General features: G+C 41.1%; 1 protein-coding gene across 1 annotated transcript in view; it reads right to left on the bottom strand.

The window, feature by feature from the left end:
• The window catches only part of LOC118080053 (uncharacterized), an 81,873-nt gene that overhangs the window by 18,652 nt on the left and 36,420 nt on the right, over positions 1–26,801 (bottom strand). The window contains exons 14-26 of the mRNA XM_088663274.1: positions 25,303–25,377; positions 24,451–24,603; positions 23,043–23,151; positions 19,534–19,636; positions 16,570–16,775; positions 15,400–15,488; positions 12,823–12,897; positions 12,433–12,565; positions 10,855–11,009; positions 9,156–9,582; positions 7,088–7,155; positions 4,987–5,088; positions 2,182–2,242 (exon numbers count right to left, since the gene is read on the bottom strand). Of these exons, the coding sequence (XP_088519400.1) occupies positions 2,182–2,242; positions 4,987–5,088; positions 7,088–7,155; positions 9,156–9,582; positions 10,855–11,009; positions 12,433–12,565; positions 12,823–12,897; positions 15,400–15,488; positions 16,570–16,775; positions 19,534–19,636; positions 23,043–23,151; positions 24,451–24,603; positions 25,303–25,377 (1,756 nt within the window). The remainder of the gene's footprint in view (positions 1–2,181; positions 2,243–4,986; positions 5,089–7,087; positions 7,156–9,155; positions 9,583–10,854; positions 11,010–12,432; positions 12,566–12,822; positions 12,898–15,399; positions 15,489–16,569; positions 16,776–19,533; positions 19,637–23,042; positions 23,152–24,450; positions 24,604–25,302; positions 25,378–26,801) is intronic.

Below are 26,801 nucleotides of genomic sequence, written 5' to 3'. Positions count from 1 at the left end.
TAGTGAGAGGGGGTGGTGGAAATGGGTGATTGGCTGATAGGTGTGATAAACCTGTTGCAGTCGTCAACCTGTTGCAGTTGTGCATGCACACGAAAGCTCATACCAATAACAAACTTAGTTGGTCTGTAAGGTGCTACTGGAAGGAATTTTTTTATGATGAAAACATAGTACTGGGGAAATGCTTCTGTGAGCCAAGGAGCAACAAACCCCAAAACAGTTAAGGTTGCATCAATGGCTAAAACTACAAGCACATGCAACTGCTCTCTCTTTGAAAATATAAATGCAAGCAGTTATCGGGTTCTGCCTTTAGCACTAATTGGAACAGAACCAACTTAACTGCTGACATAGGCTTTCATGCCACCACTAGGTAGAGAGAGAGAGAGATTGGAAAAATAGAATGTCTCCTCCATTCCATTTTTTTAAAAAAATATTACAAAATACTGTATAGCAATCTATATACCCCACCTTTTCTCTTGACAGGGACTCAAGACGGCTTACAGAGAAAATAAGACTAGTCTTTTCTGACCCCATGCCAATTGTTTCTTTAATATCCAGACTGATGAAACTGTTGATGGAACTGCAGCCCACGCACTTCAATTCATCATTAACTTTTTAGTTGGTTCTAATAGTAGTTGGACGTTCTACTGTTACTTTTGATTTTGGTTTTTTAATGGAACAACATGGCTACCTGCCATTTTTAAAATACTACATATCCTTCATATATCTCCTTCTTCGCATTTTTAAACATTAGATTACATACTAGTGTGAATTTAAGTATAGTGTTGAGGTTTTATGAATAGAATTACTAATGAATTCATACAGCTATGTAAGTTCTAAACTTGGCCTTCAGTAAGTTTAGGGTGATGGTGCTTACTATGTAAGAGAATACAGAGTCTTTATTTGTGCTGCTTTTAGCCACAATTCACCAGGCATATCACTATGCTTCTCTTTGGCAAGAGGATGACCATAACATTCTACAGCAGGAGTTACCAAACTGTGGTCCCTGGACTACCCATAGACTGTGAGCTTCATCCAGTTGGCCCATGGCATGTCTTGCATTAAATAGGCATATTGTTTTTTAGTTGTATTTTTATTGCTTCTTTTCTTTCTTATATTGCATGACAGTTTGAATTTTACGAAATGCAAATTGCAATATAATAAAATACAATATAAGAAATGAAAGAAGCAATAAGAGTTTAAAATCATACAGCATCTAGCACAACACATTGCAGTTGGTGTGACAAGTCAGAAAAGTCATTAAGTGGTCTGCTAAGAACCTCAGCAATTTTCAAGCCGTCCATGGGGGAAATGGTTTGGGAACCACTGCTCTACAGTGTTCAACAAGTAACTGAGTTCACAAATTTCACATTTTTCAAACAGTGTAGCCTATGCTCCATCTTCTGGTTATTTATGGTAACTGTACAGCGTAAGGCTTTTTCCTAGGAACTCAAGCTATCACCAGTTGCTGCAACTGGTAGAATAACCAACAAAAGGAAGGCAATTGTAATTTTAATAAGATGGTGGTATCTCCCTCACTATTGCCATGTTAGGACTGCTCAGTTAGCCTGGATCCAACCCACTGAATCTGAAATGGAAATGTATGAGGCAGAGGAAAAGAATTAGTTTATACAAGATTCCCAACAGAATATAGTATTCCCATAAACTCAACAGATAATTGCAATTAAAAAAAACAAACAAAAGGCATTAAAAAGTTCAGAAATAGACCTCCAGGTATAGGGCGGTATATAAATTCAATAAATAAATAAATAAATAAAATATCAATTAAATACTGTCTTCATTCATCTCTAAAGATTAAAAGTACTATGGAACAAAACAAAACAAAAAGCGGTACTTTGGAACGGATTCAACTAACCCTTTGTACTAGCAGAAGCCAGGAGAGGACTCCAGTTAGTGCAATGGGGGTTTTTCCCTCCTCTCTCCCTCTCCAGCATGCCCCATATCTCCCCAAGTTCACTCTGGGGGTTGAGACAATACCCAGAAAAGCTCACAGGGTGGGGATAAGGGGGGCAAGCAAAAATGCTTGTGCTGACAGAACAATCAAATTAGTACGATGGTGAATTCCAACTTCTGTTTTTAAACCAATGTCTTCCCCAAATGTACTGTGAAATATTACTTCTTCATTTTTATTTTTATTCTTGTCTTCCCTACATATGATCTTACCAACAGAAATAGCTGATTGGGGACATGAGGCGTATGTGTGGTCTCTAGATCTCATAGCACTCTAGAGGGCAAAAGAGAAGGAAAGTCATTTTTCCGCAGCAAGCATTCTGCAGGACAAGCCATACAGACAATCATGGGTGCACCATGGTTGAGATGCTGGAAGAAGCTTATTCTTGGGCACTCCCACCCCCACCCTCCTTCCCTCCCTCCCTTCCTCCCTTCCATGGTTTGCTTTCATTTTGACACCAACTACATTCAATTATAACCAGGACTTGCAAATCCACTTTGCTTAGAAAGAGAATTGTAGTTCCACTGCACTTGTAACTCCAGTACTTTGAACAAAAGCATGGGAATGGTCACTTACAGTCCACCTTTGTCAAGCAGTGGTATCGCTACTCCTGTGGCCAGAGGCTTGGATGCAGTGTGAAGGGTCATTTGCAGTTCTCAAGCATGCCCATAACTGCACAGTGAGAAGTACCAACACCACTGAAATTAAGTTCTTGGCTTGCATTTCCCCTTCCTCACTTCACCCAACGATGAACCAACCATGCCCCACGTTCTAGTAGCAAACTGTCTGATGCAGAAGTGCTGCATTTGGGGGCAGACTCTATGTACAGTGGTGCCTCGCTTAACAAACGCCCCATAAGACAAAATTTTCGCTTAAAGAAAGGATTTTTCTAGCGGAGGTTGCCTCGCTAGACAAATTCGTTTTACGAAAAATTCGTCTAGCGAATCGCGGTTTCCCATAGGAATGCATTGAAATTCAATTAATGTGTTCCTATGGGAAAAAATTTTTTTAAAAAAATTTCAATGCATTCCTATGGAATTCGCTAGACAAATTTTTCGTTATAAGAATAGACCCGTGGAACGAATTAAATTCGTCTAGTGAGACACCACTGTATGCTCGTTTCTTGAAGAAAATTAGCTGGCTCTCATTTTTCCTTCATTCCCCAATAATATGGACCTTGTTATTTCTTTTTAAAATAATTATAATGCCCTGTGTTCAAATGTACAATTTAAAAGACAGGGTGAAAAAAGGGGGGGTATGGAAAGAGAAATAAAAACAAGCCTTTGGAATTTGGGTTCCAAAGCTTTCTCCTTGCGCAATGACCAGTTGGAACAGTCGCCAGGAGACAATTCCAGAGAAGGAAGATCAAATAGCAGCTTATCCCAATTGACCCAATGGAGTGGGTGCGCTGCCTCACCTGTGTGTCTGCTGCAGCCAGGTGGAATGGCTGCCAGTATCCAAGAAAGAAATTAATATGTAAAAGGTATCTTAGTATACCCAAGCCATATTATTGGAAGTGTTCTCTTTTGGGAGGAAGAAAAAAAAAGTGTCTCTCATGCTGAAAACTCCCGGGGGATTGTTTAGTAATGTTCAATTTGATGTTCTTAAGGAATGAATCCTTAGACAAAGCTTTATAAGCAAACTGGCAATCGATGGGAGGGAAATAATCATATTTAAAGAGGTGCCTACCAGACTGTTACGCAAAAGGGAAAAATTCTGGGAGTTCATCAAAGTATTGAGGAGAAATGATATTGGCTTTAGATGGGAAAACCCGGTTGGACTCACCTTCTACTACAAAGGTATAAGAACTACGGTTAAAAACCAGAATGATATAGGAAAATTTAGAAGGAAATACGGACAGGCCTTAGGAATGGAGAAGAGTAGTGAAGAGGGGGCAATAGGAGGGGAAGAGAATGATAATGAGAAAGACATGTTAGGGGAAAGAGAGGAGAAAAGCATTGATGAAGAAGAAAGAAATTCAGATATAGATATTGATAAGGAGGAACAGTCATAAAGGAACAAAATATATTGTATTTCCACAAAACTAAATAAAATTTAATTAAAGTACCACATGTGGTGGCTCTGTGAAAAGGTAAAGACATATTGGGATCAAATATATAATGAATTAAAAAGACTGTTACGATACACGTTCCCAAAAAGACCTGAAGAAATGTTATTAGGAATTTTAAGCAGAAGTATAAAGAAAGGAGATCACAAACTTTTCATGTACGCCACCACGGCCGCAAGAGTTATCTTAGCGCAAAAGTGGAGAACAATGGAAGTTCCAATGATAGAAGACTGGAGAGAGAAGCTGATAGAATATTCAGAGCTGGCGAGGTTAACGGGGAGAATCAGGGATCAAAAACAACAAAAGTTTCAAAAAGAATTGGAAAAATTTATAATTTATAGGAAAGAGTACTGTAAAATTTAAGTAAAGAAGACCAAAGAGAAAACAAAATGAAAAAAGGGAAAACTAGTAGATTACCATTATAAAATGCAACAAGAGGGTACGCAACCATGATGTAAGAGTATAGTTAAAAATTAAATGGAAAAAGGTATCTGGCAGAACATATAACGGGACGAAAATAATTGGATGGGAAATAAAACCAAAAGAGAGAGAGGAGGAAGTCGAGTTGGGGAAAATGAGGTTAAGAGGAAAACACAGGCCAGGAAGAAAAATGCAGCAACTTGAGATACAAAGCTAGGTTGACAATTTGTATAAAATGTTATTTTATTTGAGAAATGTAAGCTGCAAATGGATACCTGTGGTTCTTTTTTCTTTTTTGTATGGTACAGCTTTTTCTTCCTTTTCATTTGATTTGTTATTGTATATAATTGTAAAACTTATATATATATATATATATATATATATATATATATATATATATGTCTCTCATGCAAAGTTACTATGTAAATGACAACAAACTTTCTTTCATCTCCACCCCAACAACCGGCAATTGAGTTAAAATTATAAATATCCAGATAATGTTTTCGTTTGTTAGAATAACAAAAAGTACCTTTGCAAGCAAACTTTTTTTTGTATGTTTGGGTGTCCGCATCGTTTTGAGACTCAACCTTCCTATTTTCAGGAGCTTCTTGGGCATGAGCTTCTTGGGTTCCTAAGCATATCACACAGATTTTGAAAAATTATGCAGCATATTTCATAATATCACATAATTATAAGAAACATGATATAACTACTTGTCCCAGTTAGAAACCCCATATATCAGTGGTGGCCAAACTTGGCCCTCCAGCTATTTTTGGACTACAACTCCCATCATTCCTAGCTAACAGGACCAGTGGTCAGGGATGATGGGAATTGTAGTCCCAGAACAGCTGGAGGGCCGAGTTTGGTCACCACTGCCTTATATTCAAACATTGCAAATGTAGTGTGCTGCTTCTTTCTGTTAAGCTCTTCCATGGCAACAGCAGCACAACCAGCATCTGGGAAATGAGCCCCACAGCAGAAAGCAGCACAGTCCCACCTTGAGGTAAACATTGATGGGACACACCTTGTATCATCAGGGCAGGAACACAGCTCTGCGACAGAGAAGATGGCAGCATTCATGAGTCTTGCACCAATGCCAACTTTAGGACCAAGACCAATGCTTTAGAAGTCATCTGATACAGGCACAGAAGAGATGCTAATGCTGGAAGTGGATGCAATGTTCAACTGCCATGCCTGAACACTCGGGCCACATCTCTCTCTACCCAGGATTGAGCTGGATAGCTCAAAATATACCTCAGAGACCTACACTGTTTCCTTAACTTCAGTCGTCTCCAAAGGCAACTTCCATGTGTCAAACTAAGAACGGACATGAAAAACCAAAATCATACTGATTGTATGTTACAATCATGTGGTGGATGCAATGTTCATTAGATCGCTGTTCAGTACGCAATGAAGTGAGCGTGGAGGGGGAAATCTCTCCTCTCATTGTGCGTTGCACAGTGACCCATCCTTCCATATCTCTGAAACTACCATTTAATTGCATAAAGGTAAAGGTACCCCTGACTGTTAGGTCCAGTCATGGATGACTCTGGGGTTGCGCGCTCATCTCGCTCTATAGCCCGAGGGAGCCGGCGTTTGTCTGCAGACGGCTTCCGGGTCATGTGGCCAGCATGACTAAGCCGCTTCTGGTGAACCAGAGCAGCACACAGAAACGCTGTTTACCTTCCCGTCAGAGCGGTACCTATTTATCAACTTGCACTTTGGCGTGCTTTCAAGCTGCTAGGTGGGCAGGAGCTGGGACCGAACAACGGGAGCTCACCCCGTCGCGGGGATTCAAACCGCTGACCTTCTGATCAGCAAGCCCTAGGCTCAGTGGTTTAGACCACAGCGCCACCCGCGTCCCATTATTTCATTGCACAGTAAGCTCTGATTTAAGTTTTGGCCTATGCTGTGGTTGTGTTACCGAGCTTAAGAATGATACAGCAGAGAGAGAAAGAAGAAAACTTTTAACATTTTGGAGATTACAGTAAATCGGGCAAGTAAAAAATTAAGAGAACTGTAATTTTCAATCAACCTCTGCTCTGAAGTACCAAAAACTCAATAAATTGGTGTTGCTGTATCTTTAAGAATCACCTCCTAGTTGTTCTGTCTAGGAGAGAGCGTGAAAGGAGAGTCTGAAGCTGGCAGAGAGCTGTAGGCTGCTTTTGTTTTAAGTCAGGCATAGGCAAACTCAGCCCTCCAGATGTTTTGGGACTACAACTCCCATGATCCCTAGCTAACAGGACCAGTGGTCAAGGATGGTGAGAGTTGTAGTCCAAAAGCATCTGCAAGGCCAAGTTTGCCTATGCCTGTTTTAAGTGCTTGTCATGTTCTTGTCTTATACTTTTGATCTCCAGAGAAAGATAGCTGAGAACTCATGCTTCATTTGGTGTGAAACTTATACTTCACATCAACACTGGGATATTTATGTAGTAAGTTAGTAAGATAGCCTTTAGAAAGCACACACCCAAAATCATCCCTGTAAATTAGTGATATAGTTTGGCCAATATTAAGTATCTTTTTGCTTATTGTTTTCAACTGGAGTTAGTTATGACCAATGCTTCTGTTTAAATCAATGGAATTTAAACATCATTAACATGGAAGAAAATATTAAACATGATGATTAATACCTTTACATGGTCAAATAGTCTGTATTTGCTCAAATATCTTCCTTTGGTTGTTTCATATATTAAAGAATCTACAAAAAATGATGAAAAAGCCTCTCAGTTTTATGAGACTTCACACCAGTTACATGAAAATAAAGGGTTGGATCTAAAGGTGCCCTTCTGCATGCAGAAGACATTTTCTTGTGGAGCTCTGACATGAGAAGCATTCTTTCAACCTTGGATTAACAGCTGGCAGAGATAGGCAGGGTCCAATTCTTCAGACGCTTTCTTTCTCTTTTTTGCGCATCCACGTCAAGGTAGAGGATCCTGGGGGATATTTTATGCTATGACAAGTTTAGAGAACTATCTTCTACTTGCCTTGAATCTCTGGAGATGTTTGGTCTTTTTGCATGGAGGACACACGCTCATGGTCAGGCAGATGAAGGAAGCCATTTGGACAAAGGGCAGTCTGAGATCCCTGGATGGGAACTGTGGATTTTCTTAAGTTTATGTCTTGTTCTATCAATGCAGCAATTTTTGCTTTGTTCTCTTCTTCTTGTGTTTTTAAGGGGGTGAATGAGGCATGGAGCAGATACATAAGGAACTGGCTGCCTCTGATGGAAGGGCTCATGGAGCCACTAAGTCTTTGGCTCATTGTATGAACTCTGGGAGGTCTCTAAAGTGAGCTTGGGCTTGTGTTAAATTGAGTACTTATTCCCTGGCTTCCTCTGGCACCTGGCCTTGTTCCAGTTCACTGGACTTGCAGTGCTCCAACTTCTGCTGGCCCTCTTCAAAAGGCTGGTCATGCTATTGTCCTCTTCCTGCCCTATATGAAAGGGAAGAAGTTGGGGTGCTTCTGGATGAGCTACAGGTGGTGCCACTGATCCAGAACTGTCTATCATGGGTGCTTTCTGGGGGTAGTTATTGGTGCTGAAGAAGAGGATGCAGTGCCATTGCGCTACCTGGCAAAGGGCTTTTCTTGATGCAAGTGGAGTGAGGGAAGGCTCCTAAACCCATTTGCTGGTTTGTGGTCCTCCATTTCAAGTCTGTGCTCAATGCATTGAGAGATGGGTTGAGAATGGGAAAGGGGCAGGGAGGGAAACAGGCTGTAAGGAAATGATTTTTTAAAAGTTTAGGCCTGAAGAAGGAAAACAGCCAGCCTCTTGAAAGTTCCAGCAGGAACCAAGCATTCTGCGTGTGAGGCAGGATTGATCTGGAACTGAAGAAACAAAATTTTAAAAAATCCCTTCCAGTAGCACCTTAGAGACCAACTAAGTTTGTCATTGGTATGAGCTTTTGTGTGCATGCACACTTCTTCAGAACAGAAGGTTAGCCCTGCCTCTGGAGAAGCACCTGAAGAATTGGACTCTGTATCAGAGGGGACATATCATCCTCAGTTGAAGGAATGCCCTCCAATGCCCTCTTCTCATAGAAAAGAATGAAACTAAAACAAAAGATGTTCTTAAACTCTTGTGCCAGTAATTAGGCTTACATTTTTTTCCTATGACTATAATAGAAGGCTTCTTTCAAGTCCAATTGTAGTGGGGCTGGTGGGGGAGAATTTCAATGTACAGGAGTGTGTATCTCTGCTGGATAGATAAGGCTAATCTTTTCCTCCCCAGCTGCAACTGGCCTGAAATTGCCCCTCTGTTGAAACTAGGTTTGAACAAAGCCTCCTTTTCTAGCCAAGGCAAGGCATCTTTCAAGCCTAATTGTGACACTGAGGCATGGGGGGGGAGTGGTCAAGAAAAGGGAAGGGGAACTTCACTGAAAGCAAATACAGTGGTGCCTTGCAAGACTAATTTAATTCGTCCCGTGAGTCAATTCGTTTTGCGAAAAAATTCCTCTTGTGAATTGCGGTTTCCCATAGGAATGCATTGAATTTTCTTTTTTTGCCCATAGGAACGCATTAATTAAATTTCAATGCATTCCTATGGGAAACCGCGATTCGCAAGATGAATTTTTCGCAAAACGAATTCGTCTTGCGAGTCACCATCAGATCACAAGACACATTCGTCTTGCAAAAAATTCATCTTGCAGGGCATTCGTCTTGTGAGGTACCACTGTAGTGGAAGTAGACATCTTGAAATACCTATGTGTGGAATTAAATCTAAGCACTCTAGGCTCCTTTTTCCCTTCAAATTTTGGGTAGTCGCTTGCTTTGAATCTGGAGCTCCTGCAGCTCCTGCAGCTCCCGAATCTTCTGGAGCTCCTGCAGCTCCCGAATCTTCTGGAGCTCCTGCAGCTCCCGAATCTTCTGGAGCTCCTGCAGCTCCCGAATCTTCTGGAGCTCCTGCAGCTCCCGAATCTTCTGGAGCTCCTGCAGCTCCCGAATCTTCTGGAGCTCCTGCAGCTCCCGAATCTTCTGGAGCTCCTGCAGCTCCCGAATCTTCTGGAGCTTCAGCAGCTCCCGAATCTTCTGGAGCTTCTGGGACTGTTTCTTCTATCGAATACAGCTGTTTACTTATAATCTCCTGTACTGGCTCCACAATGGGTAATTCACTCTCTGTTGAAGCAACCTTAACAAGCAATAAAGCAGCATTAATTTTCAGGAAGAAGAAGAAGAAGATTCAGTTCCAACACGCTTAAAAACACACATATTTTCTGAGATCTCCAAAGGTCTAGCAACATAAAATCTGGCAATTCTATAACTGTAATGTAGACCCCAGCTAAATCAAAAAATGTGGAAACATTCCATGTTTTATGAGTCCAGACAGCTAAGAAGGAAAGGGTGAGAGAGCAAAAGGAGATGTTTCCCTCTCAACAATATTAGCTTACAAGTGAAGCAGAATAGCTAATTGCTGAATCTGGACTTATGGGACCTGGTGAAGTTGATCACTTTTCAATCAAGGTCATAGGAAGCTGCCATTTAATAGACATGTGCCAAAGAAGGCAATCCTTAAGCCCCTCTTGTGAGCATAGTGTGTTCTGCAAGAGTGTTCTTGGCTATCTGGCCTTATAAATAATTTTCCCTGTGGCTTTTTGCCCTTGATGGGAAAACCTTGTCCACATATGGTATAAAGTAGTCGTAACATCTCTGTTTTGGCCATCTGTCTACAAATTCAGGGAATCAATACATAAGAGGTCACCGCTATTAAAATTAAGTAGTAGAGCAAATGTTCTGAGGTGTTTGTTTGTTTGTTTGTTTACTTACTTAGAATTCTTCTATCCTGCTTTATAGTCCAAACCATGTTGCCATAGCATCTTACAAAAGACTCCTAAAATAAAGCCACGCTCAAAATCTAGTACAGGATCATAAATTACATGGTGCACATATGGAATCGGGATTATTAAGGCAGAAATTTCTTGCCCTTGATCTTCCCCGGCATCATACCAGACAGAAGTCCCCCCTGAGGTCCTCTGAGCCAAGGAAGTGGGGCTGAAAACTCAGCCCATAATGAAAGCAGTCTTCTGATGTTTCGAAGAGACACCTGCTCTCTTAGCAACTCTAGGAGTACTGGGGGAAAGTGCCCCCTTAGCCACAGATGAGAGGTTGTGGTGTCCCTTGGCCCTCTGTCTCTTAAAGGGGTCCAAGTCTATCTGAGTCATGTATCACATGATATATGGAGTATTGCTGTATGCTTCAGTTCAAATCAGCAGGAACATTTCTTTTCAAATTGTATAGTAAGCCAATGATATAATAAACTTGGCTCCAATGAAAATTTTAAAAGGGGATGCATGCCCAGGATATTAAGACAAAGAAACCTATAGCTTCTGTTTTTCCACTCTCCGAGTGAAGCCTGCTACTCTATCAGTATGGTTAAGTCAGCCACAAAGGAGGTAATACAAACCTGCTCCTTAGGTTGTGTTTCTGTCTTGGGCTCTTCAAAGACAAGAGATGAACATGGAGAAACTCCAAAGAAAGGTATTTCTAAACGAGTTTGTGCTGGAAATTTTGGCCCAGGCACATACTTCTTATCATCTGTCACAACCATTCTTTCGGACACTGAGGAAAGAAAACAGTGAGAACTTCAATCAGGTCCATTGCTTCTGCTCCCTGTAATCTTACACAAAGAGTCAATGAAACTTTTGACTAGGGAGATAGACTTTACTAGACCAAAGTGGGGAGGGTGGGGTATCTTCAACCTTTCCAGACCCAGGACCCTTTTAAAATCCAAACATGCATGTGGGGACCCATTTCTTAATCTTATACCACATATTTGCATGGTAGCAGTGCTCCTGCTATGACCCACCTCAAATCAGGCTTTGGGTCCTGACCTACCAGCCGAAGACCAGTGTGATAGAGCCCATGCTTCGCTCAGATGTGCTTTTGACTGTGAACAGAATAACATGCCCTAACAGGCAGCCAATCAATTAATCAGTTCACACCGTTCCTCAGCTATGGTTAGAAGCACTGTAGATGCAACCAAGGGAACAAAAGGGGAATGGAAGCGAAATGGAAACGGGGCCATGGAATGGACAGGAGCAATCAAGATGCAAGGTAGAAAAGGGCAAAACCAGTTCCCAGCTTCTCTCAGTCACAAAGGACTTCTAGTGTTGTGTGCTGAAGCAAGCGGATAAGGAACAGGCTCTGCCATGCCAGGGAAAAAAACACTTGCACTGCTTTGGGATAGGTCAGTGTTTCTCAACCTTTTTTGGGCCACGGCACACTTGTTCCGTCAAAAAAATCACGCGGCACACCACCATTAAAAGACGGGGCAAATCCTGGGGGTTGGGAATGGGTGGGGGACTGAGGAATAGGGAGGATGAGGTTGGTGTACTTGCTGAGAGAGCCCTCGAGCACCGCCTCCGTCGTCCTGCCTGCCACCAGCCCCCCGCTCCCTCCTGGGCTGGCCGCGGCTGAGCTGGGGCTGCTGCCGCCACCGCCGCCTCCCTCCGGCCTCCCCGCTGGTGTAGCCGCCGCCGCTGCTCCTTGGTGGCCCGAGAGCCCTCCCCGGCTGGCGGAGGAGGACGGCGAGGAGCCCGCCGAGGTGGGGCGGCTGCTGCTGTTCCTGCCGCCGCTGGACGGGGCTGCTGCTGCTCCAGAGTCCCCGCCGCCCTGCGCCGCTGCCTTCTCCATTGAGCGCGCGGGGAGAGCGTGAGGAGGCGGCCTCGGCCATGAAGCGCTGCCTCGCTCAGGGAGTGAGCGCGAGGAGATGACGGAGGAACACCCTTCGCGCCCTCGCGCCCTCCAGACTGACCTGGTCGGCTTCCTTTCTGGCGGGTCAGCGCTGCCTATTGGCGGCCGCAAATCGCCCTTCTCGTTGCCTCACGTTGCGGCACAGCAGCCACCGTCTCGCGGCACAGTAGTGTGCCGCGGAACAGTGGTTGAGAAACGCTGGGATAGGTTTCCAAGATGGAAGGGAGAGCAAACCCAAAGATCATTAAAAGGACAGCCCCCATGATTATATTTATATTTAAACCATTACTTTCAGCTTTATCATGTTCTTCTAAGTCGGGAGTTCCAGGTTGGAGCAGGCAATCAAATATATTCAGAGAAACATCTGAGGTACAGGGAGAGCAGTAGATTGCTGAGGGAGCCACTGGTAATCTGCAGACTGGCTAATAGGGAAGAAAAAATAGCAAATGCATGTAATCTGCTTATTATTATTATTTTTATAAAATTGTTTATAATTGAACATCTAAAATTACTTGTTTACACCTAATTATATGCATTTTAATGGATTAATTCATTATTTGCCAATTAAATTTAAATAGCTGTTGATATAACTTAAAACTTGATATAGGTGTCTTTTTGTGATACTGAAGGATCTGTGTCATAACTGTGCAAAATATGCTTCATTACACTATAACCCAACCTTTCCTTTCTTCTTTGGTAAAACCAACAAGTCTGATGTGAAGTCTTCAGTGAAGGCATATCCCTTGTAAGGTACCTAGAGAAATAGTAAAGATATTCATGATAAAAGTCTATTTTTTATAATATTGCTATTAATGAACAGGAATATGTGTTACAGATGTTCAGTGTGTTCAAGTCATAGTTCAGTACTATATATAAATACATTCAGAAGTAAGTCCCATTGAGTTAAATTATGGACTCAGCTACACAGCAGCAAATAAAATGTTTTAAATGAGTTGTAAAGTGTAATATACAAATGTGACACTAGATGGAAACAGTGAGCTCTGCAAAATTCAACGTATTTGTCAAAACTTTTTAGAAAGCATTTTCAGAGTGGTTTTTATATGTGTGTAGATTCCACCTAGGTTTACTGCCAAGTATATGGGTATCATATTTTAGCCTTAAGGACTTAAGAGGGTAATACTATGAATTTATAGCAAGTTTGTGAAATCTGATCCTATACAGAAATTGATCTGCACCAAAGTAAAGCAGCTCCTAAAAAATTATCTACTATAAATTAAATCTAGAAACATTACATAATGTTGAATTTACTAAAATAAACTGTGGCAATCTAGTTTTCAACATATCATACAGAAAAAAATAATATATTTTGCTAATGACAGATTCCAAATCCAAGTTTTAAAACAGATATTAGTTTTGCAGTAAAATAAAAAAATTCCTTCAGTAGCACCTTAAAGACCAACTAAGTTTTTATTTTGGTATGAGCTTTCGTGTGCATGCACACTTCTTCAGATACAGTGAAATGGAAGTTTCCAGGCACTTATGTAGAGAAGGGGTGGGGAGGGGTGGGGAGGGGGAGGGGGGATCACTCAGAAGGGTGGTGGAAATGGGTGATTGACTGACTGATAGCTGTTGATGACCGGAAACGACTGCAAATGGTTTTGCATGAAAAAGCAAGGGTGGAGATGGCTGAAGATCGCTTATCATGTATAATGAGATAGGAACCCGATATCTCTGTTCAAACCAGGTCCCTCCATGGTTTTGAGCTTGGTGATAAGTTGCAATTCAGCAACTTCTCTTTCCAGTCTATTTCTGAAATTCTTTTGTAGTAAGACAGCTACTTTGAGATCTTGTATAGAATGTCCTGGGAGATTGAAGTGTTCTCCTACTGGTTTTTCTGTCTTCTGGTTCCTGATGTCAGATTTATGTCCATTTATCCTTTGGCGTAGGGTTTGGCCTGTTTGTCCAATATAGAGAGCTGAAGGGCACTGTTGGCATTTGATGGCATACACAATGTTAGAGGATGAGCAATTAAATAGTCCTGAGATGGTATGTTGGATGTTGTTGGGGCCAGTAATGGTATTGTCTGGGTGTATGTGGCAGCAAAGTTGGCATCTGGGTTTATTGCAGGCTCTGGTACCAGTGTCCATGTTAAGTCTGGTGGTTGTATTATTGTGGGTGAGGAGTTGTTTAAGATTGGGTGGCTGTCTGTAGGCAATGAAAGGTCTTCCTCCCAGAGCTTGAGAAAGGGAGCTGTCATTGTCCAGGAGAGGCTGTAGATCTCTGATGATGCGTTGTACTGTTTTAACTTGGGAGCTGTATGTGATGACTAGTGGTGTTCTGTTATTTTCTTTTTTGGGTCTGTCTTGCAGCAGGTTCTCTCTAGGTATCTGTCTGGCTCTGTTGATCTGTTGTTTAACTTCATCAGGTGGGTATTTTAGTTCTAAAAAGGTTTGCTGTAGATCTCTTAGGTGAGATTCTCTGTCTGTAGAGTTGGAACAGATGCGGTTGTAACGTAAGGCCTGGCTGTATACGATGGATTGTTTGGTATGTTTGGGATGGTAGCTAGAAGCATGTAGATATGTTTGTCGGTCAGTTGGTTTTCTGTATAAGGTGGTGTCTATATGTCCATCCTGTATTTTTATAGTAGTGTCCAAAAAATGTATTTCTTGCATAGATTGGTTCATTGTTAGGTTGATGGTGGGGTGAAAGTCATTGAATGTCTGGTGGAAGGTTTCCAGGGTCTGTTGTCCATGTGTCCAGATAATAAAAATATCGTCAATGTATCGCAGGTACAGGAGAGGTTTGAGTGGGTAGGAGTTAAGGAAACGTTGTTCTAAATCTGCCATGAAGATGTTGGCATATTGTGGGGCCATGCGGGTTCCCATGGCTGTGCCGCTGATCTGGAGGAACAGGTCATCACCAAATTTGAAGTGGTTGTGGGTAAGGACAAAGTGGCAGAGTTTGGTAGCAAAGTCCGCTGTGGTTTTATCTGAAATGGTGTTCCTTATGGCTTGTAAACCATCATTGTGTGGGATGTTGGTATATAGAGATTCCACATCCATAGTGGCTAGTATAGTATTGTTAGGAAGATTGTTCAAAGATTGTATTTTCCTCAGAAAATCTGTGGTGTCACGTACGTTAGTTTTGCAGTTATTGCAATGCAGTGCATCTAACAGAGGATGGCAGACTTTGCACATGATTTTAGATGCAATTCAGTTTAGTGAATAAGAGCACAGTATTTAAGCAACCTCTGTTTCTTCATGTTGCTAAAAATGCTGTGTCAGTTACAACATACCAGATATGATGCCATCTCAATCGGCTTGGAGATGTACGTTTTCTCTCTTTCTAGCTCTTCTGGAGGTTGACTTTCAAAAATATAGGATTCTGGAGAAGAGATCATGATAGCAGCATTTATATTGCAGCATTCACATTGCAACATGAAACCGTAATGTTAAACCACTTTCATTTTATTTACAATTTTTACTTAGCACTATACCCCTGAAAGCAATAAAAAGAAATTTGAGTTGTTTTTCACATGCATATTGGTTATCAATAACTAATTTTTGTGTTCTTCGCTCAAATGAACACTGCCAAATAAGATACCACAATGAGCCAGGGTAGGCATAACACAATTTCCCTGAAAACCATGGTTTCCTGAGTCTGGTTCCCAATTTGCAAAGTACACTTCCTCTTCCAGAATGGATCCTTTTCATCTTTAATAATAGGTTCGAACCCAAAATTGTTGAGCAAACCCCCATGTACAAAACAGGATTTCTCGATTGACTTGCCCAAGACAATTCAGAACAAAGTGCCACCTGTCAGAAATTCCAGGACGTATGTCAGCCCTAGGTTACTGTTACATCCGTACTTACCATGATTGACACAGACCAAGAGTTCAAACCCCATTTCAAAACATGGTTATGACAGAAACCTTGGTTTATGTTAATACCAATTAGTGTTGGTGTACAGATGAATACTAAATGCTGGTTAGACGTAAGTTTGCTAATTGTATCATGCAAAATTATCCTATACACCAGGGGTGGCCAACTCCCAAGAGACTGCGATCTACTCACAGAGTTAAACACTGGCAGTGATCTACCCCCTTTTTTGGGGCTTCAGGTCAAAGTTGTTGAGTTTTTTCAGGGAGGAGGTAAAATGTTGAGCTTTTTTAAGGGGAGCCACAGTTGTTCAGCTTCTTTGAGGAGGGAGCCAATGATCTCCCAGTGATCTACTGCAGACAACCACTGATCTACTGGTAGATCACGATCTACCTGTTGGACATGCCTGCTATACACCAATTAGCAGAAAAGGCTGCAGTCCTATACTGTACACACTTACACAGGAATAGGCCACAGTGAATATAGTAGGACTTGTTTCTGAGTAAAAATGGATGGGATCAGACTGCCTGAGTACGAAATATTATTTAAAAATTAAGAAATTCTGTTAATATAATGATAAAGGTTACCTGTTGCTGAGATGCTAGAGGCATCAATATTTGCATTCAATAAGCCCAGTGTCTTACTGTGAGACAAGACGTAAATATCATTTTTGAAAGACAGTAAAATATCACCCGAACTATTCAGGAAACAGGCTGTGCTTAAAGTGTTATCAAGAGTGATATCTGCCACCAAATTCTTCTGTGTATCCCATAGCTTTATCGTGGAATCTGAACTAGAAAATAAAGGGAACATCATGGGAAATAGTCTTAAGACAGAATATAACTCACTCTTCTCAGAAGCTTACTTTCAAGATCCACACAGCACTAAAGCAAATTGGAATTAAGTCATACACATTTCATGTGAAGTTCAGTTTAGCACTGAGTATACCAGGTTCCAGATTACAGGATGATGGTTTTTCTAACCTTTTCATTGTTTGTGTTAAATGAATGAAATCCTATGTTTGAGAAATAAAACAAAATTATAAAAGACACACAAGCTAGTATCCAACAGTGGTGCTCAGCTGATGGTACGACTTCCAGGAGCAGAATGGGGAGCGAAGTACAGTGGTGCCTCGCTAGACGAAATTAATTCGTTCCACGGGTCTTTTCTTATAGCGAAAAATTCGTCTAGCGAATCCCATAGGAATGCATTGAATTATTTTTTTTTTTGCCCATAGGAATGCATTAATTGAATTTCAATGCATTCCTATGGGAAACCACGATTTGCTAGATGAATTTTTCATAAAACGCATTCGTCTAGTGAGGCAACCTCCGCTCGAAAAATCCTTTCGTTAAGCGGAAATTTCGTTAAGCAGGGCATTCGTTAAGCGAGGCACCACTGTAGTTTTAAGTCATTCCCCCTCCACCCTGCAGCCCTCCATGTCTGTTTAAATCTTATCCAGAGGGGGTAAGAGACTCTGCAGAACAGATTGAGAAGGGACATGGGAGGCTGAAGGAAAATGGTTGTCCTCCCCACGTTATTCATTTCTTGCTTAAATTCCTATTTAAAAATTGTTTTCAAATACTTTGGCCACACTCTTTGATTTCAGTGGGCTAAAAGCACACACCCCAAAACTAATTCTACCTGTTAGCACCACAACCTCTCTATTTCTAGATATAATACCCCTCTCTCTTAGCTTGTTGCCGAAGAGGCACTTTGAAGCTGAAGCTCGTACTATCAGCTAGACATCAGCTAATTCTAGGTGCTTGAAAAGAGCCCTCCACAGGTGTCAATCAGCTGATTGCCAGTGCTTCAAAACGCAGTCCCCAAAATCAGCTGGTATTGGGAACTCCCTAGTATAGCCAAGGGGTCAGGTAGAAGTGGTTTAGAGTCAAATATCTTCCTCCAGTGCTTTGAATCCATTCCACTACCCCTGGAGAGAGAAAATGCTCCATTTTCTTTTCCCCCCTAGAGCAGTGGTTCCCAACAGGTGGTCCGGGGACCCCCAGGGGTCCGCGAGCTATGCCAGAGGGGTCCTCAAGATCCTATTAGAATAAAAAAAAATATTAACTATATTTCGTATGATAACAGATTTTTTGTTTTGGCCGCTTCCTACATGAGCAGAGTCTAGCGCAAAACTACAATTAGATAGAGGCAGTAGTTCTGCTGTATGCCGCAAGGACTACAAGAAACTTGGAGATAAGGCAATGAAAAAGATCCTTCCATTTGCAACCACATATCGGTGTGAGCAAGCATTTTCTTCCATGTGTTTCATGAAAAACAAATATAGGAATCGGCTCGACATGCGGTCGGATTTCAGAGTGAAAGTTTCAAGTTTGGAACCTAATATTTCAGAAATAATGGACTCAAAGGACAGATTTAACTCATCTCATTAAGAACTGAAAATTAAAACTAACTGTATACTGATGGAGTACTCTGTTGTAACTGTAAAAAACGTATAAATATAAAATATAAAAAGACTCTTAATTTGGCTCTCACTTTTTAATTTTAGGATTAGAAATCAATGGGGGTCCTTGTCACAATAGCGGCTCGATGAGGGGTCCTCAAGAAATTTTTTTGGGGAACCCCTGCCCTAGAGGTTGCAATTTGAAGGAAGTGCTTTGAATCCAAATATCTTTCTCTGCAGAGGCAGGGCGGGGGTGGGTGGATGAGGAAATTACCTGCTCTTGTTGTGATTGACTGGTGAACGTTATCAACCACCTGACAAAGTCGACCCACAGGGGCTGGGGTAAATGAAGATCTGACCTGCCAGCTAAATCTAATCCCCCATGCCTCTGGTATGAGATGCTTCAAGAAACACAAGCAGGTCGTTCAGATTTGTTTTTCTGCATGGGCGATTGGATTCTACACACTCATTTTAAAACCCAAATAGATATTGACTGTATTGCTATTCTGCAGCTGTTGCCCACACCAGTGGGTGGGGCTTAATGGAATGTGCCTAGGCTGTATTATTTTGCCCCTCCCCTAAATCACTCCCCCCACCCCACCCCACTCTGCAACCTTCTTCCATGCACACAGGCATTTCTCTATCTCCAGGTGCATGCTTAATAAATAAATAAAAATTCACTGGATACCTGCAAGTTATCATATTTCACAATGGGCAAAATGGAGACTTGTACTCTTTTTGAGGCAGGTGATAATATTCATTTCCACTTAGTCCCCGTCCCCCCCCCCAAATACTAAGGTATTTAACAAGAGTGATACCCCACCTGAAAAACAACAACAGCAACAAACCGCAGCAGCAACAAAATACTGAAATTATGATAAAGCATGCCAGCTTTGCCTGAAGCCATCTCCCTCCTACCCAGTACTTCTCTTTTTAGGGTGGAGATTTTTTAAAGAAAAGTTTATTAAAAAGAAAAGGTTAAAATAATGCTGGTGTCAGCAGTGGTGGGTGCTGGCATTTGCCCCACTCTGCTGGATGCTGGTCTGGGGGCATGCAGCCATAATATAGATTTATGGATTTCATAGCACATGTCCTGTCTTCCTTTTCCCATGTTACAAAAGGTAACATTAAACTATTCACCTACCCGCAACTTAAAAAGAGAGAATAATTCTTGCAGGAATCCACTGCCAGTACAGGGCCATTGTGGTACTTGTCTGAGAAAGCTTCTTCTTCTTCTTCATTCTTCCCTTAAAGAAAAGGAATACTCTGATATAATTTGTGAATTTGAGGATCCGATTTCAGATTCTGAATGCACCCTTGTCAGGAAATGATAATCTCATGTGCCAGAACAGTGGTGGATTTAAGGTCTGCATGGCTCTGTGAGCAGCCTTGGCAGGGGCCAGGGGTGGGCTATTCATTCACCTTACCCACTCCCAAACAATGTGTGCACAATCAGAAAAAGGTTATAATGATGATGTGTCTGCACTGGGTCCCCCCCCCCCCGGTCTTCCCTCACCCTACTTCTCTCTCCAGTGGGTAAAGTAACACTGGAGGATAAGCTGCTCAGGGTGGGTGGGAATCCTGCACTCATTTGGGTGCTTCTTTTACTCTTAAAATTGGAACTTTACCAATCCACTTTTACTTTCTTCACAACTGAGGCAGAGTTAGGTTTGCCTCTATCATGTACAGATTGGCCCTAAATCGGCACTTATCAGTTGATCAAGTGAGCAAGTGATTTGACTCTTGCCACTGTTTTAAAAAATGTTTTTAAAAAACAAAACAAAAAAAAACACAATTGGTTCGATCCTATCTAAACTATAAAATAGGCCCAAAGGAAAAGAATTGTGTTCTAACCAGATACCCCCCCCCCAGGCCATTGAAACTCAAATACAGAATGTTCCAACCTTCATTCATCTCAAAAAAACAGAAGTTTACGGATAAGATATATTACTTCTTTGTAACTTTCTGAACTCTTCATTGTTTTTATAAGTTCTATCAATATAAAAGAGTGCAATTTTTTTTGAAATGAACTGAGAGAACCCATTACTAGTAACAACTAGTTAAAAATAGGTTACTAGCAAGTCAGCACCTACAGAATGAAAGTGTGAATCATTTTTGAAATGTATTACAGAACTTCAGTAAAACTTGAAAGATCTACTATGGACTAAGTGGGTGGAATTAAATGGCAAGCTAATTCTGTACACAAGGTTAGGCATGGGAAAGGTCAGTGCTACTGTTGATCACGAAATAGCTGCTCAGGTCATGCATTCATGGCCAGAAAGCTGTATTAACAGCTGAATGTGAAACTGCATCAATAATTTTCTGAAGTAATCGATATTCTCATTGGATACCATGCATATCCAAATATAGAATGAGGATGACCATGCAATCTTATGCATGCTTATTCAGCTATTTAGTGTGGCTGACTCTCAGGTAAGGATTGCAGGCTTGTTCACAGGACGCCCAATAAGAAGTTGTGCCCTTGAAGAAACAATTATGTCATGAAAAGATCTATTGAGATAATTTAATGGATTGGAACAGGCATCCCCAAACTTCAGCCCACCAGATGTTTTGGACTACAATTCCCATCATTCCTAATCACTTGTCCTCTTAGCTAGGGATCATGGGAGTTGTAGGCCAAAACATCTGGAGGGCCACAGTTTGGGGATGCCTGGATTAGAACTACACACATTCATTTACTTATAGTGTTCTGACAGAATGATGTCTGCTCAATAATTATGTTAGCACAACACCAACACCTGAGCAGAATATGTTGTGCTAGAGGACCAAAAAAGCTTTATTCTGTTTCCATTTCTTTCTGCAACCTAACAACAACTTTATTACTAAAATATTCTGGCTTCGCTTTGCTTACTTCCATATGTCATGGCCACTGTTTGTCTGTTCTCTCACTTGGTCCACTGGCCTGCTATGCCTCCTGCTGCATGTGAGAGGAGAGGCTGGAGGATGCTAAAGCTCAGCCATCTGCTGAGAGGAGCACACTGCCCAATGTCCATGCCTAGTGTGATCTGAAGTGATATGGTTGTGCAGTGGGCCTTTCTTAGCGCAGAGAGGTGAAATGCAAGTGAAGTGGGGGGGTGAGAGAGCAAGAGAAACCAGACAAAATGGCAGGTGTTTGCATGATAATTCGATGCCCGTGTGAGAATGATGTGTGTTTTGGCCCCACTCTGGTCATGTTGGCCCTAGGAAACTTGACTGGAGAGAGGAAGCTTCCCCACACCTTCTGCAGATATTCAGCCACTGTGTCCAATTTGTGCAACTTGAAGATATTTATTCAAGACACTTGGAGCAGTGAGGATTGCCGCCACATTTGCTGCACTCATGTCCACCATGACTGCTTAGATCTACTGGACCAGGAGAAAGGATCTGGATCATTGTGATTAAAAATGCCATGAGAAAATTTGATGTCCTGACTCCTTTCAAGGAAGCAATTGTGAAACTCTTTATCAAGGAGCCATTGCTTGTCCCATTGGATCTAAATAACTATCTTTTTTTCTTTCAGGCAAAAAAAGTCCTTGAATGTGTAATGGTTGACCAACTCCACATTTTCTTTTATGACAGTGATTATTTGCATCTATTCCAATCTGATTTCCAGCTTGGATGTGAGACTGACACTTCATTGCTCACACTGGTGGATAACTGGCACCAGAAGAGTGTGACCCTGTTGATTCTCTTGGACTTGTCAGAGACTTTTGATACAACTATGTTTTCTTTGATGTTCCTGGCTTGATGCTCATTGTTTGCTTAGAGAGAAACAACCAGGGGCACTGGTTCACATGTAATATGAAGCCAACACTGTGATTTGTTTTGTTGCAGCAATGGGAAGAGTAAGGTGGGAATGGTTTGAGCACGCTGCTTATTTTCTGTAAGCCATAGCCTTATTTCAGGCTATGGCTTACCAGGGTGTACAAACCAGGCCACCAAAACATTATGAGGCCAACACAGTTTAGTTTAAGGATTTCTCTGACAAAAGAATTAGTTTGGAATCCTATGCACACAGACTTATAAATCCTATGGAAATCAAAGGGACTTATTTCAAGTGAAAGTAGAAGCAGGCTGCACTATCTGAGGTTCTTTGGGGGGGGGGCGACAAATGTCTGATTATTAATTTATTTATTTTTGACCACTTATATACTGCTTAATTGCAATAGTCTCTAAGCAGTATACAAGTTCCTTAGGACAAAAATGATCAGTTAAAATGATAGGATTAGAATTCAGTTAAAATGCCTGCTGGACATTCAACAAGGACAGGGCCTGCCTGACCTGAAATCATGTCACCACCATTTAGCTGCTCTGCCAAAACTAGCCTCTATGTAATCCCACTGTCTTCAGTGGGAAAGATTTAAAGGTGTGTTGAACAATTTCTTCACTTAAAAGTCCTTACTTTGGCTAAGTCATGCCCTTTATACCAGCATAATTTCCTGAGTAAAACTCAGGAACAATGTTTTAACTTTTATTTTTTGATGCTGATTTATTGTGCAATCCTGTCATCACTTCTCAGACATACGTGTAGGAATGCAGCACCAATGTGTTCAAATCATCTCCATAAAATACATTAACAATTTTACTATAAAAAGGCTATGGTTTCATTCTTCCTATTTGTATGTACATTAAATTATTTTAAAAGGATCTCACCATGATATTTCACACCTTTTCCATACAAAGTTGTTTTGTTGTCTTGTTTTATATTTATATTTAAAACATCCACACTTCCAGATGTCAGACCAATGAAGAGTGAATTGCTCTGAAAGAGGTATATCATTTTAGTTTGGTATATACAAACTCACTGTTCTTTCTGTCTATAGGTCTAGTAACTTATGCCTAGTAACTTATAGTCAAGAAAAGAATGGCGTTCAGATTGCCACCCCTTTATGTAGAACATTCCTTCATGACAATCTTATCAAGCCATTCATCTTCCTTCACCCCGATTCTTCCTTTTACACAGCTTCTGCAATGACTATAAGAAAAGGGTTTATTTGTTTGAAAAAGGCCTAGTCTCGCCCTTGCACAAAGCAGCTTACTATCTCCAACAAAAACCAACTCCACCTGATAAGATGGAAATATACAGAATATAGTATAGATAAGCAATAAAAAAGTAAAGGACCCATGACAGTTAAGTCCAGTTGCAGACAACTCTGGGGTTGCAATCCTCATCTTGCTTTACTGGCCGAGGGAGCCGGCGTTTGTCTGCACACAGATTTTCCAGGTGATGTGGCCAGCATGACTAAGCCGCTTCTGGCGAACCAGAGCAGCGCATGGAAACGCCGTTTACCTTCCCGCTGGAGCGGTACCTATTTATCTACTTGCAGTTTTTGGCATGCCATCGAACTGCTAGGTTGGCAGGCGCTGGGACCGAACAACGGGAGCTCACCCTGTCATGGGGATTCGAACTGCCGACCTTCCGATCTGCAAGCCCAAGAGGCTCAGTGGTTTAGACCACAGCGCCACCCGTGTCCCTTAGATAAGCAATAAACCAGCATAAAAAGTGACCACAGAAGTAGAATAAAACAAAACGAGTCACAAAACAGTATTAAAACATAAAATTCAACAAGGATTAAAAAACTGGAAAGATAAAATAGGCTACCTTGGGAAGGCAAGGGAGAAAAGAAGTTTTCAACAGAAGTCAAAAACATAACCAAGTTGGGGCTTGTTTCATTTCTAAGGGATTTCAGACAACTGGTGCCACAATGCTTAAAGCAAGTGCTCAAGTTACAACAGTTTTTTAGCTTGTGTGGGGGCACATCAGCAACAGATTTTCAACCACAGACCTAAGTGACTGGGGTGGGCTGTAGGAGGAGAGGTATGGGGCTACAGACACTAGTACCTAGTAAAACATTGAATCTAGGTAGGTAGCAAATTGGCAGGCACTGAAATCCATTCAAAAAAGGTTTCACATTTGTTGATAGGTTGCCCCAGAGAGCAACCATGCAGCAGTGTTTTTGCAGCAACTGCAGCTTGACACAGCACAATAGCTCTAGCATTTCCATGAATGTGACACGCAGACATATTCTCACACTAGCACCCAGTTGTTCTCATTACTCACAAGCCTTGTAAAAACAATGGTATCGTTTCCTGTGTTCACTTGCGAAACGAGCTCCAGACCAGGTAAGCTTCTGAAGTGTATCAGTTTGCATCTTGGGCTCTGGCACATAATTATTAGCTGCTGATGGGCCACATCGTGTCTTAAATGGACCACCTAAACCAATTGATGTTTATATTTTAAAATAGCAGTTCCTGAATGGATAAAATTAAAAATTAAAAAAAAAGAAACCGAATCAGCGGGCCACTTAGAGCACATTTTAATATACTCTTTGGAAAGGTGCTGGTATGTTTAGGTTTCACAATAATGTTTCGTATTAACCTTTAACATTTTAATGAGATATGTTGCTCTCGATGATCTCTTAAGAACCCTGCTCCCTAAGACTGCGGCTCTATAATGATTCAAACTGGTCGGACAAGCTGAGCCTGCCAGAATTCCCTTTTGCTGAGAGGGCTAGCACTTATGGGCCTCAATGGCTAGTCTTTGCATAACTAAGGAATTAGTTGGATAATTTGTGTGGAAAGGGGCATGCCTTTCTACTCCCAGCTTTGCCCTGCCTAGAGGAAATTTTGTGCAAACATGGAACAACTAGATTATGGCAATTAAGTGCACTTGATGTACCTCACCCTCTAAAATATATGCTATGCGGAGGACAATTAGCAATTCAAGATAATACACGTAGAGCACTTCTTGTAGCAGTCTTTTTGGACCAATTAATGTAACGTGATGATCTTATCACAATCCCGACAGTTCTCAAAAATAAGCAGTATTTTTTAAAAGGTTATATTTAAACTAAAACAAACTTTTTTTTACATATTGTTGATAAAAAGTAAGATTAGAAAAAAGCGTACTTACCGGATCTGTATAAGCAGTCATTTCATAATAAACCAAATTCTGTACTGATGTATGGAGAAATAGAATTCGTCCATCCTTTAATAATAATAGTAATTTATTATTTGTACCCAGCCCATCTGACTGGGTTGCCCCAGCTACTCTGGGCGGCTTCTAACATATATAAAAAAGTAACAAAATATTAAACCTTAAAAATGTCCCTTTCCTTCAGATGTCTTCTAAAGGTTATATAGTTACTCATCTCCTTGACATCTGATGGGAAGGTGTTCCACAGGGCAGGCACCACTACTGAGAAGGCCCTGTGCCTGGTTCCCTATAGCTTCGCTTCTCGCAGTGAGGGAACCGCCAGAAGACCCTCGGTGCTGGATGAGATGCAAAATCTGACACACATACATACATTATCCATCAACACCCACACCTACCAACACCCACAGCTTTCCCCCAGAATGCCATAATATTAGAGTGCACCTATAAAGTCAAAGACATGGAGACCCCAGAACATTATTTATTGCTCTGTTCTAATAAATAAATAAAGACTAGACAGCTTCCATGAGACTTGAATATTTTGCAGGGTGGTACAATGGGAAGGAGGAAGATGGGTGAATTACTGGCCTCCTATTCTCATTGATGACTGATGCATGGAAATCTATGTACACTTAAATTTATAAAGTAAAAGAGAGATGGAAAATAATCCCATTGAGACCTATGCTGATCCCCTCCCCCAGGTGCAGCTTCACATGCAGGGGGTGGGGAGGGCACTGTGTGAATTATGCTCTAAAATGTTTTTCCCCATAATCTGTCCACTATCAAATTTCTAAATTTCTTAACTATCAGGCAGTTTTTTAGAGCACAGTGACAGTTGATCAGTAAGATAATTGCAATTACTGTACTTTCTGTACTCAACCTGTTTCCTTTTAACTATTAGATCTACAAACAAAGTTTCAGGTGCCAAATCACTCCATAATGAAAGAAGTTACACAAGGTTTTTTAATGCTTTGTTGCAAACTGCTGTAGCATTCATGTTTCAGATTTCAGGGTCAGCAATCTGTGAAATTGTTCTTGAACATATGTGTTATGTAGCCAAACAGCTAGAGATGCATTTGTGTGGAAGTCTGACTTTTATGTGAGAGTATAACAGAAGCATACCTACAAGTAATCTTACTTTTCAAAATGCTGACTATAACTGACTGTTTCTTACTGGGTTTTACACAACATCTCTTGACTGTTTTCTGTGGTCGTGCTTCTTTTTTAATGTTCTCATAATTTACCATGACAAATTATTATTATTATTATTATTATTATTATTATTATTATTGCTGATAAAACAATAACAAAACTACACATATCATTATTAATGCTTATTTGGCTTGAAAGGATCAACCCACAAGCTGTGAAATACATCCTAATTTTTATAAATATATAAAATGAATACAAACTCATCGCTATCCATTGGAAACGCAGACTTGAGTAACTAAATGAAAAGCTTACCTTAGCTATATCCT

This window comes from Zootoca vivipara, chromosome 2, assembly GCF_965207765.1.
Source record: "Zootoca vivipara chromosome 2, rZooViv2.hap1.1, whole genome shotgun sequence".
NCBI classification, from domain to species: Eukaryota; Metazoa; Chordata; class Lepidosauria; order Squamata; family Lacertidae; genus Zootoca; species Zootoca vivipara.
Note: the sequence above shows the minus strand (reverse complement) of the source record. Positions and strands in the feature narration are given on the sequence as shown.